We start from the raw sequence: 24,405 nt of genomic DNA on the forward strand, positions 1-24,405 counted from the left end.
GCTCCCCCCCCCCCCCCCCCCTTCAAACAAAGACCTCCTTATAATTGAATGAACAATTAAAGCGCGACTAACGTCAACGGTAAACTGGTGCTGTTATCAGACTCTTCCGTTCCCGGTTCGGGTTTCGTACAAAAAAACACACACACAAAGCGAAGCAAAAACGCATAGCACTAGCGAACACACACGTTAATCCAATTGTAGTGTTGCTGCACGATTGCAGCAGCAATCAGTATGAACACGGTGTAATGGTCGCCTCATTACTCATCTGTACCCAGCCCCCGGGGCACCCAGACGCGCACCCCGGTACGATGGCCGGAGGTCTTTGTTACAGGATGATGTTCACAACGATCATGACGACGATGATGATGACGATGCTGATGACGATTCACGTATGATTCATGCACCTCTAACGGTAATGATTTCCCCGTTAATACACACACACGCACACACGCACACATGCACGCTTACCTAGGCGATACTTTTATTTCCAACTGCAACGCGTACGCGTTAAATTAACCAACATGCTTAAGTTTTGTTGTTTTTTTTTTCGTTGCTGCCTCTTTCTATTATTTGCATTTCCGTGTCGCCGGTGTGCGGTGCGGGCTATGGGGGGAAAACTGGGGGCTTTTGGAAAATGGAAACAAAAGTTTCATCATTTCACTTGGTCCGTCTGAGCATAATGAGCGGTAGCGAGCATGAGTGGGTGAAATCGTACGCAGTGGTTGGAAGGTTTTTGGTGGCCGTACCGTGGAATTTGGAGTCTGATGAGTCTGATGAGACTGTGGCAAACTGGGCAGACGCGAGCAAAACGTGTTATTAATGCAGCAATAAGTTTAATGACGATGTTTGATTGAGTGCAGCAGAAGGGCGGGGGCGATGATCTCTGAAATGCTCGAAAAAGTGTCCTTCGGAACTTCGTTTGTGAAGAATTGGATAAACATAAGTGACAAATATAATTTGACTAAAACTTGCAGTCTCCAAAAATCATCATCAAGTCATCATCGCATGATGTTCAACACAAAGAACAGAATATTTAATATCCTCCAGCCAGTGCTGGATCAACATGATCTTGACCGATCGAGATGAGGTGTCGAATAGCAGAGAAAGAGAGATGACGATATCCTCCAAAATCTATTCTTGAAGAATGCGTTCTCGCTGTCGGAATCTTAAGCTCTCTTTCAGACGTAGGTAAAGGCCGAGATTGGACCTTGAAAGAAGGATGAAGATCATCAAGGGATCGTGTACAATCAAAACATCAATCCTTACTGAATACCTGATGAAGGACCTCTGAAGGACACAAAGAAAGATGCATTAGGACATTGCAACGAAAACAACAATCATCGATGTACGCAAGAGAACTGTCATTTCAAGGCTATACAAACGAAGCGTGGGCCTTCTGATAATAAAGACCTATTTGTACAATAGTCAACACTCAGTAACTATCACACATGATGTAATTAAATGAGCGTTTTAATTAGTCACGGGTATTAACCCGTTTTCCCTTCTTAACTGTCATCATGCGTTTCTACTTCAACCCGTATTGCAAGTTACATCAGCCCGTTTCATACTAACACAAATCATTTATTTTACCATCGATAAAGACCGAAAGGGAGCAGGTAGGTTCGGGGACTACATTTACCATTAAATCAATACACCGTAGTATGCTTTTTCCAATCGTCGGGGTGCATGGGACCTCGGGAGTCGATGCCTTTCAACGCACTTATTGAAGAACCTTCCAATAATTACCGTCCCCGCATCCCGAGTGGGGGACGTTCAAGTGAAAGAATCTTAGTCGATTAATGATCGCTTGAATGACTGTACGCAATAAAACGAGCAGACAGACAGACACACACACACACACAAGACATCGCCGTTCGAGGTGATCTGTTGTTGACGTGCAGTTTAAACTGCAATGATTCTGTGCAATCACGTACCCCCGCACGTCACCACCGATCGCTACACCGTCTTAGCCGCGGCTATCAAGCTGTTAAACGATCGTTCTAACGATCGACGCACATGCACACACATACACACACACACTCACACACCGACGTCAAACCGCTTGACGGGCTAGCGAGCGAGCGATGATGTGCCGGTTCGAGGGCTTGGTTGAAAGCCCGGGTAGAGGCGAGCGAGAACATGCATTACCGCACGTACGCACCAAGGCAGGGTCGGTCTTTGCCTATCCTTTGCCGTAGCTGCATTGGCAGGGGTAGAGAGTGCAACAAGGACGAAGCACCAAGCGCACAAAAGGGAAGGATGATGGAAAATTTCCAGCAACGAAAAAACCCTCACAGGGAAGAAGGAAAATAAGTGGAGAGCTATGTGTTAGGGAAGGTCGGTGTTGCTATGGTCGGTCGAGGTTTTGGTTGTGCGTGTTGTGGCGTAAAGCCGTTATGGAAAATTCCTAAATTTTACGTTACGTTTCCTATTCCTGATCCTTGCCTTGACCATCAAACAAAATAAAGGAAAAGGATCGCAGCGGGAGGACCAATTCGGTGTGTTGATTAAATCGGTACCGAACATGGGCGTTGGATGGCATTGGCATATGGTTGGTAGAAGAAAGATACATTGGAACTTCATTCTTTATATTGTTTTAGAGTTTCTCCAGTAATTACAAAAAAGCCTACAAAATTGAGGGAATTAAAGGCAGCGCTAAAGAAAAAAAAACGTAACCGGAACTCCGTATGTTCTGCGGGTTCCGGAGCGAATCTTCGATTCTGGAGAACGTAAAACCGGTGGCCATGACCAGCCAACACGTAATCAGGGCATTCCGCACTCCTCTTAGGAAGTTCTTCTTCTCTCATCATCATCAGAGGAACAGAATCAACAGAAAGATTTGGTAATTTTTTGGTGGGCTATTTCCAAAAGATTCGTAAGATCATCTTCTGCTCGGCCGCTCAATGCCGTGGCCGAATGAAGTTGATGTTGAGAAAGTCAAATTCGTTGCTCGGGAAACAAAATCAAGAAAAGATCATCCACCATCCGCCAGCCGGGAAAGAAGTAAGGTGTAAAGTTTGAAGATGGACAGCAAAAGCTTCGATAGAGTCGTGGGTGTGGCACGGACACACTCCAAGGGCGCAGAGAACCGGCACCGAGCACACTGAAAAAAAAAAACGAGATTATGATGAAGATGACGGTGGTGATGATGATCATCATCATCGTTATTACCATCGCGCAGATCGCAAAGAAGTTACTTCGCTGTTGGAAGTAGATGTTGAATTTTTTTCTCTCCCTGTCTTCTTCTGTCTTGTAAACTTCCGTCATGCTCTCTCTCTGTCGCTCTTATTCTCTGTGTTAACATCGGGAAAAACGCAAACTACGGCAAAGAAAACGCTCGAAACGGGCACAGGCCGCAAAGATCTCGTCCCTTTACACCTCGAAAAACCCTCATGCCATGGTTGCTAAGATCAACTCTTCTCAAACCGGCCGGCAAACGGGTTTATTGCTTGGCTTGCGCTGTACGCGTAAGAAAGAGCGAGCAATGTTGGCTAGCGCTGCAGTGTAAGCAGGAGGTCCACGCTGTGTGCACCGCCACAGCAAAATGTATACAATCGAGGGCTGAGTTTTTCATGAAGAAGAAGTGGAAAATTAAATTAAACAATCTCAACAAACTCAACATTAGCGGTTGGTGGCAGGGTAGAAAGGGTGGCAGACGAACTCTACTCTCTAACATTTTATGCTACCTCGGCTTAGCAGCATCGAATCGCAGCATAAGCCGTGGTTTCTACCCCACCGCCCACCTTCGTTTCAGCCCCCAGGCGCACCGAAATACATCCGTTCCATCATCATCAGCTGATGATGATGATCGTGCCGGCTTCTTTCAAGGCAGGGTTTTGGGAGACGTGCAAAGCGAACGCGGTGGAGAAATTCAAGAACCGGTTTCGCTTTTGTAGGGTTGTAAAAGCGGGGCTGGGGCTGGGGCGAGGTGATTGAGAGTGGCATCGCAAAACAATTGAACATTAAACTTCATCTCAGGGCTTTCGGTTCTTCGTGGTGCTCTTTTTCTTCTGCGGGCGGTTTGAAGTTACAGCGAGCAGTAGAGAGCACACAGTACACCCACTCTCCACAAGGGAGGGTCGGGGTGCCATGGATGAAGACTCCCCCATTCCCCTACCACCATTTAGTAGTAGATGGGGGTCTTCTTACTTCCAAGAAATCGGAAAGTTTGTCGTCGTCCGGACAAACGTTGGTAAAGCGGCTGCACTGCAAAGCAGTGTGGCCGTGTCTGTGGCTGTTGGCTCTTTACAGTGACAGGTTTTAAAACTGCCAAAAACTCTCCAAAAAACGACGACGTAATCTGCAGCAGGCACTGCTTGCTGCTGCTGCTGCTGCTGTCAGATTGTTGGAGTTCAGTTTTTGACAGGTCACGGAGCGAGCGTCCCTGTAAGCGTCCCCGTCTCGGGAAGGTTTTTGGAGGAAATCTGAGGCTTCCGAGGCTTTTTCATGAGGGCGATTGACGAAGAATAGCCCTGTACAGAGCAGACCGGCGGGAGTTGTGGCGGAAGCCAAACTGGTGTACGATAATGGTGCTCCCCCTGCTCTGGGTCATCCTCCCAGGAAACCCAGGGAAAATGGTGCCGATGACAACGGCAGGATTCTTCTTTCTTACAGTCTTGAAAACTTCCTGGAGTGAGAGACGACCCAGGGGAAGATATTTGACATGACTTTAATAGGCTCTAAAGTTGTTACTTGCAACGCAATGCAGGGAGCTTGCGTTTTCCGCTCACATCCGGCTGAGGCTGAACGAACGCTCCGAAGGATGCTTCCGGGAGTGGAGAAATGGAGGGATGTTGGAATTGGGAAAACGACACCGAATCTTAATCATCTCTTGCAAGTTTCTTGCTTTACCGAGAGGGCAATTGTTATTACAACTTACTTATTCCCGACCGGGCAGGCTTTATATTGGTGAGTACATTTTCGGGAAGGAAACAGATTTTAGCACCGAAGCATATCAGAACAGGAACCAGAAGTGTCTTGCAGTGTTAGAGTGTTTGCTACCCTCCCTTCCCGTCCAGTTGGGTTGTTGTTTTAAACGAGACCTTTAGGAACCTTTTAAACTGCCCATCTTCTGTTTAAAGAGAATGCACAAAAACAGGTATTTGTTGTAGTAATATGGTCATTAAATTTGTATGAATTTGCTATTTTTCTCCATTATTTTCTGCCCACCGTACGTTTGCTTATCAGCATCGGGTGAAATCAGCATTGCACATCATCTGGCGACGATCGGGGTGACGTTAGCCGGCGACGGGCCAGGCAAACAGCCAACCGTGAAACAAACAAGTCGGTCCCACGAACGAACGAAAATGACGCCAACGCCAACGACGACGACGGCGAGGACGAAGACGATTTCTCGTCAAAATAGGTCTTCAATCGTGTTGGAGCACAAAAATAGCGTGACAAACAACTACTTTAATCTCGCCCGATCGAATCGTTGTGAGCGAGCAAACAAGTCTTTCTATCAAATGCTGCACCAATACCTTAACAAACTGTAGTAGTCGGTAGTTTGTTGCAGGAATGCAGTGATTCTCAATCCATTTTTAATACCGAGATGAATTTGTAATATAAGGGCAACTTTTTTTTTATATATATTTTTTATAAAATTATATTCAAATTACAGCTGTTTGTTAAATAAAAAATTGCATAGATTCCTTGTTGCTGGATAATAATTGTTAGCAATGGGTATAGTGTGTTAATTAAGAACATTTTGCATTTGAAAATGATTTGCCTTAAAGCTCAAAAATATCACAATCAAACACAATCAATGAAAGTTGCTTCAAAGTACATTATACTTCTTTTAACTATTTTGCATTTAGAACTTGAAAATATAAATTGACAGAAAAAAGTAATGAACTAAGTGAATCGAAACTAAATATATCTGACAAAAAAAGAAAGAAATACAAGTTGTTGAGTTAACAATAAAGATTATTCGATACGGTGGATGCTTATGTGAGAAGAAGCAATAATGCAAAGTTTGAAAAGTAGTTTAAAATATACAAATAAATAATTACATAAATACATTTAGATTCAGTTTGATGATTTTGTCAGTGAGTTATTATCATTTATTTTTAATCATTCACGAACATGACGGATAATCCCTGTACCACCTTATTACTCTACCCTTTAAAGGTGTTACAGTTAAAAAGTTGCAAAAAATGTAGCCCACTCATCAGTCCAGCTGTCCTCTATTGATAAGCTTTCACAAAAAAGCGACCGTCTTTCATCATCCCGGAATTTCACGACTTGCATCAGCAGCACGGTCGCGAGCAGCTGCACCACGTTGCGGGACTACCCCTGTTTTTAATTGGCATCATGTACAGATACCCTCCAACGGCCTCCTCCCCACCAAAGGCCCCAAAGCACATTGCTATTTGTTTCTGTTTCGGGGCGGAAATGTATCGCCAATCAGAACAGCAGTGAAAGTGCCATTCTAGATTGCATCATTCGTTCCTAGGTGGGTATTTCTACTTCTTCACCCGTGATTACACCTCACATAGACCCGTGCCACATTTCTGATGCAACGTCAGGGAACCGTTTTTTTTTGTGCGGAAGGAATCACCACGTGGTGATGATGGTGGCCACAATAGCTGTGACCTCACCTAGCAACAGAGCACAACCCAGCAAAGGCAGCGGCTCCGGGAGCCTGCTTCTCGTTTGGTGGCAGTAACCTTGTGTCACGAAACAGAGCAAGAGAGAGAGAAAGAGAGGGAGAGAGGACGAGAGACCTCACGGTTTACGTTCGCCGTGCCGGGAACGGTCTAGAATCGCGTGCCACCGCGTGGTCTGCGATGCGGTTGCCGTTGACTCAGCGCTGACCTTGAAAACCCCTGATTTGAAGTACCATTTGAACAGGAGCCAGCAGGCGAGAGGGGGGAATACAGGTACCGGCTCCTACAACTAGCTGATAGTGTATGATATCATTCGCATGAAATTAAAAAGCAAGCAGAAGCGTGCGGGCACAGGAACTCAAATCAGCGTGTAATCAGTTCGGCAAACGTGCGAAATAGGCATCTATAAATAGATTTTAATGTCAAGCGAGTTTAGGGTTGCGCGTCGAATGACAACCCGCCGTACACAGGCACGGACGCACGCACACACACACAGGCATGCCTGCATTAACCGTCAGACGACCTGGTGCTAAGGTGATTAGCTGAAGAAGGCAGTAAAAAAAAACACACACTCAGCAGCTTAGTCACAGTAGGCAATGATGCGTGCAAAAGCCGTTCAGTGCGCGTTTGTGTATTAGTAGGTCGCAGTGTAATTTTGCACGTACGCCGCCGCGGTGTAATGTACGCACGCATACATCCGCCGGTAAGTGGTAGTGTGTGTGTGTGTTGTTTTTCGATAGTGTCGTGCCTCCGGCGATAACGTAATGAAGAGGGAAGGTTTGAGTCATTATCAGCCCGCAAGAAGTAATCGAGCGTGCGCGCGCGATTTTACAGCAAAACGGCTGTTGTTTTCTGTGCGGTTTTTACGTGTGTGTGTTTTTTTGGTTGTTGTTTCCTTGTTGTTGATTGTGGTACACCCATATACAGTGGAAGAAATGGTGGAGTACGTGAGCGAACGCATCTCCGCCCGTAGTAAGCAGCTCTCCCTGACCTTCGCACAGTGCTGACGGAATGCGAAGTAAGAGTAAGACAAGGTAAGCAACATAGGTCACTTGTTTCACCCCAACAACACATTCGAAGGGTCTGTGTCTGTCTGGGTTTGTATCAGCTCGTCATCGTGAAGGAGCTGGAATGATGAGTGAAACCTTACGCCTAAGAATTCGATCGCCACTAATTACCCACGACCAGTAGGAGGGATTCTCTGAGGTCCGAATTTATTGCACCTTATTATTTTTCGATTGCATCATCATTTGATATGTAAATGGTGCTTTTGCCTCTGCTGACTTGACTGCATGGCAACGGGGTTTCGGTACATGGACTACTATGCTTTTCTGTGCTGTGGTGGTGGTTCCCCCCCCTGTGGTCTATAAACGCAACCATCGTGGCCGGTTGTGCGAGAAGAAACCGTTGAAGCAGCTGATCGGACAGCTGAAACCTTAAGAGATAGGTCCCGAAAGTCCAGCCCTTCGCTCTGTTTTACATATATGCAAAGCTAGACAAAAAAAAAAGACCGGGAAAAGGAAATGTTCCTTTTACTTATTTCCTTCGCTCTCTTTTATCGGCCCAATTAAATTCCGTTCCAGCGTGTTAGCATGATGATGTTGATGATGGTGGTGATAACGACTTCAGAAACAAAGCCTACACTTATACCCTAATATGGCCGTTAAAGTGGCATCTCTCTCTTCCCCCCCTCCTCTGTTTGTGATAAGGTTAGTCATCCCCAATATTTGAAAGAGAGACAAATTCGCTTTCCACGATGATCTCATAGTTCAGTTTAGAAATGGTTTTAAATTATTCGATTGTAATGGTGTTCTAATTTTCGGTTGAAAAATTACCCACTAAACGTGTGGCTTGTGGTTACTCATCTAGAAGCATCTATAATGAGATTTTTTGGTAGAACACAAGAATAGGCGTTAAATTTGGATGTAAGGCGCCAATTTTTGTGGACAATTTGTATAAATTTTTGCCTAAAATTCATATATTTTAGGTCGTTTGGGTTTTTTTTACCTGTAGTAGAAATCATGATATCTTTATAATGTATTTTATTAAATTTATTACATGGGATATGTTACATCGTAAAAGCATTTAAATAAGTTTGTAATTTTATATAATAAAATTATATAATTTTTTTCACGTCAATTTTTAATATAGACATGAAAAGGGTTATTTTTTATGATTTTTTTTTTATTGATTTATCTTTCATTCAATCGCTTTGGAACAAAATGTTGTTTTCAACAAAGCGATTAGAGACATTTATGCACATTGTAAAATAATGTCTATAATGTAAAATAATGTTCATTTAAAAAATACATTTCAGAGACAAAAATCAAAGACAATGAGGTAAAAATTGGTGTCTTTAAGGCACAAGCTGTAATAAATTTTAAAAATTGGAGCGTTAGAGCCAAAATTTGGTGACATGAGGCATATTTCAGAAGTAACGACTATACATCAAAGTTAATAAAACAAAACAATTAACAATACGAGACCGCAGCACATGTTCTCTTCCTGTGCGTAATGTTATCTTTTTGTGCGCGTTCCCGTAACGCCTTGGTTTGTCCCGTCCCCGCACCAATCGTATGACGATGCTGCTAGCAGTTCTACGAAAAATCAGACTCTGATTAAACGTGTTCTAACCCGTGCACAGATCGCTGTTGCTAGGCGACGTCAACGGACGACCTCCACCGGGCGTGAGTGTGTCTCGTGAATCATATGCGTGATAGACGGCAAGAAACCACATTGTCTGTACTGTTACTATCCCGTCTGCCATATGGGCGATGGTGCGATGCAGCTTAGAATTTAGGTCAGTTTTACGGGGTGATGAAATTATTACCATTTTTTGTTCATTTCTCTCATACACACATCACATCTAATCGGTGTTATCTGGATGACGGGTGCGAAAAGTGAGCGACACTTGTGCAATTAATGAGTAAGAATGGCATTCGTAAGAAATATAGGGGTTATTCCGAAATGATGCTGACTAATTAGAAAGGTATTCGACTGAAGTTCGAAATCGAGCTGGAGATGTTGAAGGCGGTAGAACGCAAGAACTGCAACTTACTTTTGGAACGCGTCAAACATTGTCCAGGATTTGTGGAAACTGAGAAGTTCCTATATCGGCTTTGAAGGGACATCGTCTGGCAACATGTGTACAACATCTCAAGCGCGACCCATAAATAGCCACCGCTGCTTGAAATAATAAACCACCGGCCCTGACAGTTGCCGGTCTGCCGTGCCGCCGCATACCGGGTCCGGATGCAGCGTAGCCAATTTCCCGACTCCTCCCGGTGGCATCGTATTGCAGTTGCCCTACGGAACGGATCGGTTGCTTGAGTCTTGCGCGGAATAAACACGTGATGCACGGCGTGTCGTGGCGTCAATGTTTTTTTTTTCTCAGTAGAAAAATCTTTGTCGCCGGACATGGAGACATTAAGTGAAGAACTGTCTGCATCCTTGATAGTTGGAATCTACAGTTCCTGATTGCCTGCCTATGCCTATGTCTCTCGCAGTCTCTCTCTATGTGTGTGTGTTGTCATCCTCTCGGCGGGATGTAATGATCCCGCTGTGGCGTTCGGCTGCAAGATCCCGAATGCAACACTGAAGGGGAAGAGTAAGATAAAATAAACAAATAATAAAATTATGGGCAGGTACTTTGCGGTGAGGCAATATGAATTACTTTTGTCCTTCCCTAGGGGTTACCTCCACGGGACCCGAGGTGTCCCATCCCGGGGTAAGAGGTCTCGCTTTCTTCTTCATTTCCCTTTCCCAACTTATGGGGTAAAGGTTCTTCCTCCTCGCTTCTTTAACCGGTACTGGCACGGTGGGAGATGCTGCACACTGGAATGTTTCACTGCCACAGCTGTAAAAGTGCATCGAGACGGTACGTTCTCTGCCGTTTTGTTGCCTATTTGTTTATCTCCGAATGCACTTGGTAACAGCATTCCTTTCCGAGTGCTAGGAGAGAAGCCATGGGATCGATTCACTTCTCTCTGCTAGCAAGGACGTCCTTCGCGTTGTCAAGGCCCTTGTACGAGCTGAGCAGCAGCGCTGGGAACCTGAGAGAGAACATCCCGAAACATAAATGGAAAGCCAACAAAAAAGAGATCAAGATCTTTCACACAGGCTACAGTCGATAAGAAATTGGAATAATAGGCTAAAGCGGGGAGAGGTTACTCCGTAGCAAGCAAAAAAAAAAAAAAAAACACAAAAAGGCATCACAAAATCCGACCTTTTCCCGCCGGACGATCAAGCCCCGGGCAGACCGGTGGCAGAGGGATGTCGGAAGGAACTGACCCCTAGAAGCAACCCGTCGACGCCCCGATAGAAAACAAGTGTGGAAATGGATTCCACACCGGCAAAGCCGGGAAGAAGCCAAACCATAAATTGCACGTGCTACAAATGCCCTTTCTTTTTGCCGTTTTGTTGGAGTTGTTTTAGGACGTCCTGTTTGGAGAATGGAACACGCACACACACACAACCCTTCCCATTCCATTTCTTCGCCCGCATGGAGCCGTGATGGTCTCCTAGTTAGCACCTCGCGACAAACAAACAAAAAACTATGTACGTTCGTAAAACTTTTGCCCGGTTTTTGATTTATGGTGCGTCATTACCATTGACGGACTCTGGCAAGTGCCGAGCATGGTGACCTAAGAATAAAGCCCGTGGAATATATAGGGCAGGCGGGCAGGGGACACACATCCATCCACTTCCGAGTTTACGCTCACCTTTTGCAGCAGGTGGATTGTTGTTCTTTTCTAGGTCATGTCTCCAGGACTCTGGTACGGTATGCTGCCTTAACTATGCGCAGAACTGTTGTAAGGTCCTGTTAAACAAGCAGGGCCACAATGATATGGCTCTAATCCGGATGTTACCCTGTGTTCCCTAAATCCAGCAAAAAAAAAAAACCGTTTGGCTATCGACCTTTCTGGGCCGATGATCCAACCATCCTCAACGTGTTCGCCTGTGTCACGTCAGACACGTCACGGACATTCACATGCACACACACACCCGGTAGAGGATGATTTATGGACTGGAACAAATGTTGCCAAAAATCGTCAAAGTGTGGGGGCATATGTACGTGGTTGCAGCCCAGCGTGGTTGTTGAAGATCCCGCTGCAGTTCACACGACAGGTACAGGGTTCCGAACAATCTTTGTAATCTTATTTGCTACAAATCTGTGAAATAACCAGAACACGATAACGATTTTTGGGTCCCACATTCCCATCAATCTTCCCGCTCAGCTTTCAGCATCTGGCGTGAGCGGTGAGAGGTAGTATCCCGTACCTTGAGAGGGTTCACCATTAAGCCTTTTTCCTCCTTTTCCAGGATATTGAAAGATGTCGCCGCGCTTGGTGTTGTAACAGTTGGCCAGGATTGCAGACGAAACGGCGGATGCGCTTTTTCCATTAAGGCTGCTTTCTTCTTCAAAGCCCTGTGTGTACAACCGTCGTCGTATGGTTCTCATTAGAACTTCCTTCCGCTGGTCTCTAGAAGGGAAAGAAATGCTTCGCATATGTCGGCTTTCCAATGCAGGAAAGTAGCATAACGGATGGATTGCTGCCGCTGCTGCTGCTGCTGCCTCAGCCTGACGAATTTCACTTTGAAGGAATGCATTTCCCTTTTTCTTCGGCGGTTCGGCGCATATGGTGTGTTGTGCGTGTGTGTCTTCTCTCCCGCATAGCCATCATAAGCTACTAATTTATGGACCCCGCGCTGGTACAGCTGTGTGTGTGTTGTGCCTGTGGGTTTTCGATCACATGCACATTGCGTGTGCTCTCCGTTGAAAAATGGTGGGGAGAGATGCTTTCAGGCCAAACGAGAAGACAAAAAGTGTGAAACATTTTAATTTAATAGGATACACACCGGCACCGTGGAGTGCAAGAAAAGATGTTGACTATTTGTTGACTGGCTTAATAGTGTGTCAGATTAGTGTTTTTGCTTCTACATCTTCTTCTTCTTCTTTTCTCTGTGTCACCGGCTCTTTGTGTCGTTGGTGGATCCCCCCATTCGGATGCGCTTTTTCGCGTGGGAAACAAAGTGTACAAATTCTCAGCTCTAGATTACGTCAATATTAATGGGTCTTGGGCGAAGGCTGAGAAGGGTGTCTCGCAGCGTCAACCCCACGCTTGAATGGCACTGAAACAGTCGGTCTAAGAGCCGAAACCCTCTAAGTCGGTGGGGAAAACAACCCGTGTCGGCGGATGGGGAACAAATGTTACCGTTTTATCTCGCTGCTCGCTGTGGAAAACATTTGTTCACAATTCTATTCACCTAATTCTTAAGGGCAGGAATGTGTGTGTGTGAGAGCGCTTTCTAATTTCCAATGCGTAGCACATGTGTCACTGGTGAACCGCGTTTGCGATGTGAAAAAAATGAATGATTTAGAAAACATTTTCCGAGTGATTTTAATGGAGAATGGAATTAGGATTACGGTAAGTAATGAGCGGGGGGAAACACATTCGTCTAGCCTGGTTTTTTTTATGTTTAAGGTGTGCATTTTAGGCTTGAATTGAATGGGGCTCAAGTTTGAATAAGTGCTCAAAATTTTAATCCATTTGAATTTTAAAATTAAAAAATTGATACCAAATTTAATTCCAGTTATTCGGGCTTCTGTCAGCCTTCTAAAGAAATTGACTACTCTTTTAGTTTAAAAAAATAAATTTTGACTATCACGTGTCATGACAGTATTTTGCTGCTTAAATAAATAAATCGCATTTCATATTGATCTTAAAATGATTATGTTTTTCATATCTCATACTGGCGAACGATTCTAACAACTTTATTGACATTTGAAATTGGACGAATTTGACATATGCTGCCTGTAAACATGTCAACAATCCATACACAACTACGCGCCATACAAAAGTGAGGTTTTCTGGTCAAAGTTTATGTTAATATACTCCGATTCATTCTGGGCTTTGCCGCATGTATGGATGAAGTTTTTTTCTGCAAAAGTACAAGCATTTTTTCTATTACATGTTTTATAAGCAGTCAATAGACTAGTTTAAAAATAAGATATTACAATGTTTAGTTATTTACACTCAATTGTCGAAATATGATAAATCATGACTGTCAATTGAGTGTGGAGAATACCAAGGTGTATTCAAGAAACTAGGTGCGGGAATTTTTTTTTCGAAGGATCGTTTCAAAATTATTGAACAAAACATAAAAGTGATTTTTAAAAGAAATCAATTATTTCATGAAGAATTAAGTATCAAATAAATTATTATTCTTATTAATTATTAGGTGCAGTTTAGCAGACAGGCTTTTAACAAAGGCAATCCAGGATAAGGTATTAATGCGCAACATTTCCCGAATATCACATTTTGTGCCAAAACATAGTAGTTAACAAATAGTTATTTTTGAGACAATTAGTTAATGCAATTCGTTTGACAAATTTGATTATTTCATCGCTTCATTGATTTCAAATCGAATTTTGCATCGGACAATTGTTGAAGAAAATTGAATTCGTTTAGACATACGAGCTGTCAGACTTAAACATTCGCGTTACTCACATTCGCGTCATTTGGGTGTCGCGTAACTCGCAATAAAGACTCGGATAAATTACATTCGATGAAATTGGACTGACAAACAAAACCACTGACGACCGTCTTCGCATGAATTTAAATAGGAAAAACAGGTAAACGTGATGAGAGAGGTAAAAGATGGAGTGTAAAAATGAAGGTTAACATTTACAGGTAAACAGGTATGGTAGAATAAATCAGTCGCTTGGTCGAAATTAGTTTTACATTGCTAAAATAAAATAAGTTTTTATCGCTTACCCTTATGTTATACCTGTTTTGTTTACACACATACAGGGATTTTCAAGTTGATGTTCAATGTCAACAACATTTTTCATACTTGAAAGATGTTCTTCAACAGCTGTCAAAAGTTAATACTGATGAGCACATTCAAAAGTGATTTGGAAAACGCTGTTAGACGTTTAATAGCTTAATGTACTTTTAACGTTTTATTCGAAATAAAGTTGTAAGTGAGATACAAAATTTAGAATATTAATGATGGTTTGTAATTGAGTCATGTTATGTCTAGTGACGTTGCTTTAATACAGCTTTGGTAACTCCTCAATTGTTGATTCTTCTTTGACAGATGCAGGCTGAAATTTCAGTTTTCTTACTTAAAACATCTAAAAGACCTAAACATCACCTCTAAAAACACGCACAAGTTTGTTACATGATCACTCTATAATGTTTTACTTTTAGGCCAACTTGAGTTAGAGAAAGAACCCCCTAGCAAGCCGATGAAATTGTTCCTTTAGAGGGAATGTAACATATTGCTTGAGGAAAAAAAAATGCGCATTAAGTTTGATTTTTCACCTTCCTTCTTAGATTGAAAACAATTTCTTTGCGGTGCTGGAACAATTGCTGTAAGTGAACGCTCTTAGCTACACATTAGCCAGTATGCTATCGTGTGAGCCCGTCTGTAGTTAATTTCACCCCCAGAAAAGTGTGCTTTTCCCTAGAATGATTATTACTTTAAGTTTCTTCCATATTCAGCAAAACAAAGCGCCCAACAAAACCTTGAAAGAGGGAGTGACGCAAAAAAAAAAATGCGCAACCAGCGCAAATCGAACCACTCCAGTGCGCAATAGTGCTGAGGATGCCGGTGGTTCTTAATTTCCTCCACCACCAAACATGCATGAGTGTAAGGTGTGGAGGGAAGGTGAAATTCCTCGAAAAGTATTGTTGATAAATGCAACAATTTTTCGAATCGTTGTGTGTGTTTCGATTTTTTTTTTGCCGTTGTTGTTTGGTTTTTTTTGTTTGCTTCTGTTCACACTCACGCGGGCATAATTGCAGCGGAAACTCGTTCTTTTTCTATTTTTTTTTTCGGCATGTGTTTTTCTTCGGTTTGCAATCAGGGAGTGGACTGTAAAAAACAATCGAATGTTGAAGCAAAAAAAAAAAAAAAGGTTAACGAATAAGTAAACAAAAACTAGTGCTTCCATTTCAATTCCCAATTCCCCTCCACGCGCCTGGCAACTCTCCCCGGTCGAGCGCGGTGCCAGCTGATTGTTTCTTACGGGGGCTGCTTCTTCGATCCGTTCACCTAGAAATCTACTTGTTCTGATTCCCCGTAGCCAACCACCCGAGGGGAAGTTGCTATGCTGGTGGAGTCAGCCGTGGAACGGAAGTAACCTTGAGCCGCGGGTACGTGCGTTAAAACCAGTTGGCGGGTGGTGGTGGTCTGGTGTGCAGTGCCTCGTAATCACTTCTTGTGGCGGCCCATTAGCGCACGGAAAGCCTCGGAAGCCTCTGATTGTAACTAAAAGGCATTAGCATGTTACGCATGTGTGTGTGTATGTTGTTTTGTTTTACTTTTCAATTCTTGTGTTCTTGGGAAACCTTTGAACAGACAAAGGCTGTTGGAACACTGTTGGCAGAATGTTGTGAGGAACATGCTTCAATCAAACCGTACACAGGGGGGGTGGCATATGGGAACGGTGTATATGCCTGCCCGCCTACCTTCCTGCCCCATTCTTACCCGTTCTTTATCGGCCGGTTTGGGCCATAAGGTTGTTCGATGCACAGCACTTCCTTCCTTCTTTGTCGGCTGCACTTTGTCGCAGGTGCGTTACCTACTGCGTGCTGCATGATTCATCCCGTTGCCCTGTACAGCAGAGGTGGAGATTCGGAGATGCAGCCAGGGGGCGAGAACCATTTCTTGAAGGTGGTCTTGCACCCGCATCAATCGTAGGGGCGGAAGATGGACGAACAAAACGTGTCTACAAACGGGCATGTAAAAAAAACACCCACACGAGTAGTGTTGGAGGGTAGTCGACTGTAGTGGAGAAATGTGAGAAGAGAGAATCGGACATTGCCTGGAATTCCTGTGATCTTCAAATGTACTTCTTGTTCAGCGCATAGATCGGTTAGATACGGAATTGGAGATGTCACTTCTCAAGCCTTCTTGAACACATCGTCTTTGTACTTCAAAGCAAAGGATCTGAATGTTTCATTCAGGTAGATGAGTTGACGGAGCAAGCTTCGTCTTGGTACGAGTTCAAAAGTCGAAACAGACGATGACGAACAAAGAGTTCGGGAGTATGCATCTATTAGACGGCCTCTAGAAGAATTGGGAAAATTAAAAAGTTGCCAAGACTAATCAAAAGTTCCGTGAGTCGAGTTTGGTCTTTTTGAAGCTATAATTATTGCTAGAATTTCGTTTCTGCTGCACGCTAGAAATTGGAGGGAAAGGAATGTAATCCGTGTTAATGAGCCGAATAGTTCTGAATTGTGGTGGTTGAATCATAGTCTTCACAACAAAGAAATCAATCAGTCGTGGAGCGCTTTGTTTTTCGGTGTTTCCATTTCGATGAGCGAGGATTTTCAAAGAAGTGTTGTGAATACAAAATTAACAAAAGAATATTGGATGGAATTGATGAATGGATATGTGAATGAAAAAAATAAAAGGAAAAGATGAAAATTAAACAGAAAATAGAAGTACAAACGATTGTGAAACACAGAAATAGGAAGAGGTTTAAAAAAAAAGTATAGGGGAAGGTAGGTAAAGACGGACACGTTAAGGGAAATGGTAAAAATCTAGGGATATATAAGTGCAACGACCATGAAAATGTGCATACATTATCTTACACTCATGTTTTATCAGAAAATGTGTTAAAACTTTTAAGTTTCCATCGATTTTTGCGTTTTTTTCATGAATGAAAAACATGTTTTTTTTCGTGCAGTTTTGAAATGTTCGGGTAAGACGGACACCTGATATAGGAAAGATGGACACCATGAAGGGTAAGATGGACACCTGTAGAAAAGGTTAGAAAATGAAGAGTTTTACAATACTTTAACAAATTCTTTCGCTTTCCACGTCCTGGTACGTATATAAACCAATTCTTGGTCTATTGCAACCAGCAGCGGGTTTACAGTGTCGGGGGCCCCAAGCAGTAAGAATTGTTGAGGCCCCTTTGTACAACATTACTGGGGGGTACTCGGCATCCGTCTTTGATTATGTAACATTTCAACTTAAATTTGGTTGCTGCCGGGGGGGGGGGGGGGTTGCTTAGGGTTCGTCTAGCGCGGGGCCCCAACGTCCATCACCCACGGGGCCCTCCTTGCTAATACAGTGCCATATTCTATCAACTGTTATGCATAATGCACTAAAGATTACGGGGCCCCTTATTGACGGGGCCCCCCGCAATTGCTTACTTTGCTTACCGTTAAATACGCCACTGATTGCAACGGTGATTCATTCAGCCATGAATTTAGGAATTGTAAACGGCACTTGTAATATATCGTAGAATGCATCATCAAAAGCATTATTGACATATCGCGCACTTACAGCTGACGTTGCTCTAGCTTACAGAACAACAGTCTAGAACTTTCTTTTAGGAAATTACTCCGCAAAAAGTCCACGACCCCAGTATTGATGAGGGACTTGTTAACAGTTTAATCCATTTTCCACCATGTCAAAATTCAACATTTGATTTTTGTAATCCAATAGAATTCCTCATCTATACCTGAACAATGTCGTATAAATGCCTCATCTTTTTATTGCTTAAAGTTGTCCAAGTCGTGAGAAGATATTGGATTTCGTGAAGCGCCTCATCAGCGTCGAGCGAGTAATAGCATAACGAATGGCTACCATTTTGACCGGTGTTTCATTTCTCGCGTATTTCAATACTTTCTCTGTTTGCTGATTGGTTTATATCTTCGGAATACCCTTATTTGAGGTGTTTGATGGATTATATTCATCACCAATTGATATAAGATGTAAAAAATCAATAAAATCGGTGTCCATCTTTCCCTACAACAAGGTGTCCGTCTTTCCCGCTTTGATGTCAGGATGTTTAAACCACCAGAAAACAATATTTTGTATTGCTTTTACCCTCGTTCTTTCGCCAGTTTTTTTATTAATGATCACGACAACCCATTCATGAAATAAAACTTCCAGAAATATAAAAAATACAAGTTGTAGAGCTTAAGATCGGCAGTAGTCAAATTAGATCCATAAGGGTGCACATGATTGAAAATTTGTTTTGTTCGTGGATTTAACCAATTTTATATATATTATGCCAAAAATGTTCTCAAATGTGTTGTTTTACCTTCAGTTTGGATTATACATTGTTGAATTACTCGAAAATTACCTTTTTCATGCATTTATGAGAAGTGTCCATCTTACCCGTAGTGTCCGTCTTTACCTACCTTCCCCTAAGAAAAGTTGAGAAGCTAAAAGAGTAACATGGAAAAAAGTAAATGAAAACGACAAGAAAAACAAAACATTTGCAAACATTGAGGGAAAAGTAACAGAATAGTTTATCAAATAGATAAGAAAAGTTATCAAAGAATGATCGCAAACAAGAGTAAATCAGTTCTAACAGCAGAATTAAACAAAAATCAAAATTTGTCAAGGATAAATATACAAAATTGATAAATTAATGAAATAAACAGAAATAAGAGTTGTGAAAAACATGGGCACACAAGACGACATAAATTTGTTTCAAATGGTACCCGCATTTTATAAAGCTGTTTCTGACACGTATATTGCCGCCCAATGCAGCGAGCGCAGATAACAATCAAGCGTTACATTCGTTGAGCACTTCCCTTCCCATCTACACCCCTGCCACCATACCAGGGGTGTACAAAACCACGGAACATAAAAAAAGGATTACGCAATAAAAGTCAACTTCATTTGTGCGATCATCATCAACACCGGGATACAAATTTTTCTGTGCCACCCCGGGGTACGATCCTGGCTGGCGGCCATTCCTGTTCCGCCAGTGCCATGTGCCGCCACCGGAAGACCGGAAGCGGACAGGAACGCGGAACGAAAAAGGGGTTAAAAGGTTTGCATGTGTTGGTGCGTGTGTCTTTGTGGATATTGTGTTCGCTGGAAGGGATTAATAAAACCATCCTCCCTCCGTGAGCGCTTCCTCCGGGGGTACGCCGCTCGACGGGGCGGTGTGCGGACGGTTGATTTATGCCCTGCTGCGGTCGTTTGGTATTATCGAGGCGCAGTCAATTAGGTATCTTGCTTCCCCCTTGTCCTCCGGTGCCATCGCAGTGCAGCTTCAGGACGCGGACCGGTTGTACGGTAACGGTTTGAAATTGGGAATGTGCGTTGCTGTGTGCGCTGTTTTTGCCGAAAATGTTTCAAAAAAGGGTTTTTTTTCGGTTATTATCTCTTACGGCCAGACCGTTTGGTTGTCAATCCTCCGGTAGTGTGTGTTTTACGATTTTCGTACCATTAGTTGTTGCTTTTTTTTTTTGGGCTGTCGTTGGCTTTGCTGCTCGTTTCATTCCACTGTGGGCGATAACATAAAACGGTTTTATTCATCAGTGGATGAAAGCGGATCTGGTTCCCCTGCGAGCTTAGATGGATGAAGAAGTAATTGTATTCAAGGAATGGGTTCGAAATGTATAGAGCTGGTATAGGATTTAAGGGTGCGAAGTCCTTTTTTGATAAAAAAGTTCAGTGAAAGGGTTAAATTCGTAAATTTTTTTTTTTGTAAAACAGTAGCTAAATAATATTTAAAATATAAAAGGAGAATATAAAAGAAAATGAAAGATGTGCAAACAGTTTTAAAACAAATTGAACTAGAGAAAAATAAAACAAAGCGCATAAAATAACACAAAATGATGTAATAAAACAAACCTCAGTCAGTTTTCAGAACTAACATGAAAAACATTGCAACAAAGAAAATAGAAAGAACTCATGAAAAACATTTAAGAAGAATTATGTACTAATATCTTGATAGATTTTTAAACCAATAATAATAGAACATACAAAAAAAAAAACATAAAAAAACTAAGAAAAAAAGGTGAAAGAGAAAAAGAAAACAGGACATTGTAAAAATTAAAGTTTAAAAAATACTTTTCCACTCTGAATAATGAATTGCAATGTTAAGAATGATTGTAGATTGCAATATTCTTATTGGCATTACTATTCAAATAAAATATGCAAAAGTTAAAAATATCATATTTCTAAAGAAAATTCATAAATGGAAGAAATATGAGAAAATAAACAAAAGTATAATTCTGGTGAAATTTTTCTGATATTATCTCTTTTTCCAAAAAAGCGTGCCAGGTGTCAATGATTTAAAAGAAAAGTTATTAAATTGAGTACGCATTTCCCTTACTTCTTTCCTTATTACCCTGCTGAATGGAGCAAAAAACAACAAAAGAATACCTGGAAATAAGCGCGGCGAGCGCCTTTTGTTGTCAATTTAGTATCTCATTTGTTTATAGCTAAAAATAATAGCAAAAATAATGATGATGATGATGATTACGAAGATATTACAGCGGGTCGTGGAAAAAAAATAAAAGCTGTCCCATTACAGTCTCTTTCATTGGAATAAAATAGAAAATAATTCAAAACATAATGCTCAACGCCCGTTGCGAAGAAACCCCCCGTCCAAAAGCTCACCTGGGAATTGAACCGACTGTCCTGTCATAATTTCGATTGATTCTCTTCCGCTGTGCCGTTGGGCTCCATCCATTCGGTGAAAGAGGAAATTGAAAGAAAAAAAAAACACAGAGACAAGCAAGTGTTATGACTTACGATGATAAAATGGAAGGACATAGAAACAGGCTACAAATTGCTCGAAGCTTTCGCCCGGAGGTCATTTGCTGCTGGAAGGCTTCGGTGTGTTTGAGTTGATAGCAAAACTCCCTCGCGTACCCAATGAGCCATGAAATGGGGTTGAAGCAGCGCCGTACCCCGTCCCGGTACACCAGTTGCGTTCACGGGCCTGCTCACTGCCCGCAGGAGTAAAAAAGGGTTCACTGTAGCAGTTTCCAAATTATTGACGAAACTACCCTTTCGAGGATATTATGTGTGATGGGGTTGAGCGAAAGCGAACGAGGAAACAGGAACCGGTCACGCATTGACCTACACGGCATAATATATTTATTACTTCCGAGAAAGCCGAGGCTTCGGGACGGAGCGCTAGGAGAGAGTTAGGCCGCGCGCGCGCGGCCGGTGCTCGGTTGATTTCTCTATTTTGTCTTTTCCGCTTCCGCGTTCAATATTTTCACTTTCGGCAAAAGCGCTCGAACGGTCGGAGCGGCGGGTGGGGAGGGGAAGGGGGAAATGGACATTTGATGATAGTCCTCAATCCTTTGCCGAGGTCCTTGCCTGACAGGCAATGGCGCTTTCATGACAGAACACTATTCATCGTCTATCCGCGTTATTGCCGGTTGTTGTGTTTCCCTACCACCCCACCGGGATTCGGTGAGTTCTGGAAGACACAGTAATGGTAGTCAAAATACACACTCACAGTCACGTTGGCCCACGGTCTAGGAAGCATTCATTCCATAGCCCACAAAACCTGTGAGGTCCTGTGTCCTGTGGGTGCACGTGAGAAAACGATTTAATTCCCCGGGCCGCAGCTAGCTGCACAAGTGAGTCATTATTTCTGCCGCGGGCAGTGCGGCGGGGCAAGCCCCGAAAAATCCCTTTCTCCCAAGTGTGTCGATTGGGCTTGGGGCATCGCTTTTTAACTGCCATTTGCCATGCTGCCCGATGGTGGTGGTGGTGGATCCGAAAGAAGGTGATTATTTGCTCGCGCCTGGCCTAGCAAAACAAAGCCTACCCTACTGTGCTGGTGGGTTGGATGGTGTTGGCGAGGTTGGTTATAGGGGGGGTTGGATATCGAAAATTAATATCCACTGCAATGTTGTGTTTTTTCTCTCTTTCGTATTCCTTTCTGGTCACAGCATAGTAGTGTTTTTGGTGTTTTATTTCGGGTGCCTCCCTTTTCCCTTTCTTCCGCCGAATGATTGACTGGTAGTTGGGAGGGTGGAGGTGTGCTGGAAGAAATAATGTTATATTCCAGGCACGTGGGCTGCTAAACGGGTTCAATGGACAGTTGAATAAATAAGTCTGATTTTCTAAGAAAGCCAATTGATTTGGTCACAGATGTGAAAGGTGTGGGATTTTAGTACAACTTGACATGTGACCTACATAAAACGTCATTTCACGTATGAGTTTAGCCTTTAAATCGTAGTCAAACTGTTTTTATATTATATCAACATCAAGAGACTTTTTTTTAGAAATATGATAATGGGGCCCTTTCCGTTGCAAGTTCGTAGGCTGAAATTTCAGCCTGTCAGCTGTTTGCATTGTATAGCAGTTTTCGAGCAGCTATCTAAGTGATTATAACATACAGGTGGGTTTATCCCAAGGTGTATGAATTTAGAAGGCTGATTTTTATCGCTTCTGCTTCTGAATCAAGATATTAAGAGTTTTTCGAGTATTCGTCAAGTCTCAAGAAAGCTTGTTTGAGCAAAAGTTTTCACCCATCCGGTCAAAAATTGATATTCAAATTTGGTTTAAAAAAACATACCTTGAGATCACCTGAACTACATACACTTTGATTCTAGATTCCACAGCCCGATCTCTTTAATGCATCTTGGGGTAAATGTAAACAACACCGTGTTTTCGAGCAGGTACTCGAACCTAATTCTAGCTTTGAGGTTAGAATAATCTAGACTGAAAATTGCAAGCTAGTTGTTTGTGTGGTTTTGTATGGAGTGTTTACATGATTTCAGCCTCCAACTGTAAAACTCCATACAAAAAACTAACTAGAATCGTTAAGGGCCCCAATACTGGAATACAAGTTTGTAAGTGACACATACAATCTAACAACAAAAGTAAGGAAACAAATTATAACAAGAAATTAGAAAACCTCAAATAATTAAAATAATAATACCTCAAATAATTAAACAAAACAACAACAACAAGTCACAATGTGCAAAAATTTAGCATTTAAAGCAAAACAAGAATAACAGAATAAATAAACTAATAAATAAATCAATTACACTAATAAATAAATCAATAAATAAATTGAAAGTGAGTTAACCGAACAAGAGCTGAATAATTGAAACATAAAAATACTATAATTAAATTAGAGAATGGAAAGAGAACTTTGATATGGTCTTAAATGATGAATTTGGTGTTCAAAAATACGTACACCTATAATAAACAATTACAAACTTTTCACTGTAAACGAAGATAGTATCAATAGAAGAAAAAAAAATAATGTACTTAGATACAATCATAAATAACTATAAGAAGTACACAGAAAATAAAGCAAAGAAGGAAACCGCTTTAAGTAAATTAAACAGAAAAATAGCACAAGAGTAAGCAAAAAGCGCAATAAAACGTTTCCGGTTCAATAACAAATTCACTAAGGTACTAAATATTCAATCCCATCAGAGAAACAAAGCATTTTAATGCCTAGATTGTAAACAAATGTTGCCAACAAATCTATTTACTGCCAAAATGGTTTAGTTTCTAGCGCACGCAATTCTTATCAGAAACTTTGCCTGAAGTTTTGCACTGCTCGCAAGATTATCTAAAAACGTTTTACCGCCAGCTCCGAGTATATTTACCGTCCTGTACCGAACGGCCATGGCAGCAGCAACACCGTCCATTTTTCCGGGAATACTCGCGGTAAAAATTCAGCACCCGAAAAACTTTAACCATGTTTGTAAAGAACGGAAAATCAATTTAGAAGTTTCGTTTGTTTTTCTTTCGTGTTTCCCTCCTTGTTGCTTGTTGCCGCTCCCCATCCCATCCAGCGCCTTTGGACCCAGTTTGCTTTTTTGTTGTTGCTCTCTGTCCTCTCCCTTGTATTCTGTCGCTCATCTCGGAATCACGCCGCATCCGAGCGGATAATGCGCAGCGTACGCGAATACCTACTTCCGGCCCACGATCCCCTCCCCCAAGCGCACAGGTACGCATAGGGACGGGCGCTTTAGGAGAGTTTATTTCGGATTCCAACAACTTCCTGCACGGTACCTGGCTCGTGCGAGAAGTTTGCCGGAAT

General features: G+C 42.4%; 1 protein-coding gene and 2 long non-coding RNA genes across 3 annotated transcripts in view; 1 reads left to right on the forward strand and 2 right to left on the reverse strand.

Moving 5' to 3' along the window:
- Nucleotides 1-2,567: 2,567 nt before the first annotated feature.
- LOC120901917 lies at nt 2,568-3,256 on the reverse strand. The gene is made up of 2 exons (XR_005739341.1): nt 3,172-3,256; nt 2,568-3,103 (listed from the first exon to the last, which is right to left on the reverse strand). It is a non-coding gene; the product is annotated as an uncharacterized LOC120901917 (long non-coding RNA).
- Nucleotides 3,257-4,538: 1,282 nt separating this feature from the next.
- On the reverse strand, nt 4,539-5,433 carry LOC120902610. The gene is made up of 3 exons (XR_005739444.1): nt 5,175-5,433; nt 4,880-5,071; nt 4,539-4,765 (listed from the first exon to the last, which is right to left on the reverse strand). It is a non-coding gene; the product is annotated as an uncharacterized LOC120902610 (long non-coding RNA).
- A 1,862-nt stretch (nt 5,434-7,295) lies between these two features.
- LOC120901208 overlaps nt 7,296-24,405 on the forward strand; it is a 193,438-nt gene continuing 176,328 nt past the window's right edge. The window contains exon 1 of the mRNA XM_040308915.1: nt 7,296-7,642. Coding sequence (XP_040164849.1) covers nt 7,620-7,642 — 23 coding nt within the window. The 5' untranslated portion in view covers nt 7,296-7,619. The remainder of the gene's footprint in view (nt 7,643-24,405) is intronic.

This window comes from Anopheles arabiensis, chromosome 3 (genome assembly GCF_016920715.1).
Source record: "Anopheles arabiensis isolate DONGOLA chromosome 3, AaraD3, whole genome shotgun sequence".
Lineage (NCBI taxonomy): Eukaryota > Metazoa > Arthropoda > Insecta > Diptera > Culicidae > Anopheles > Anopheles arabiensis.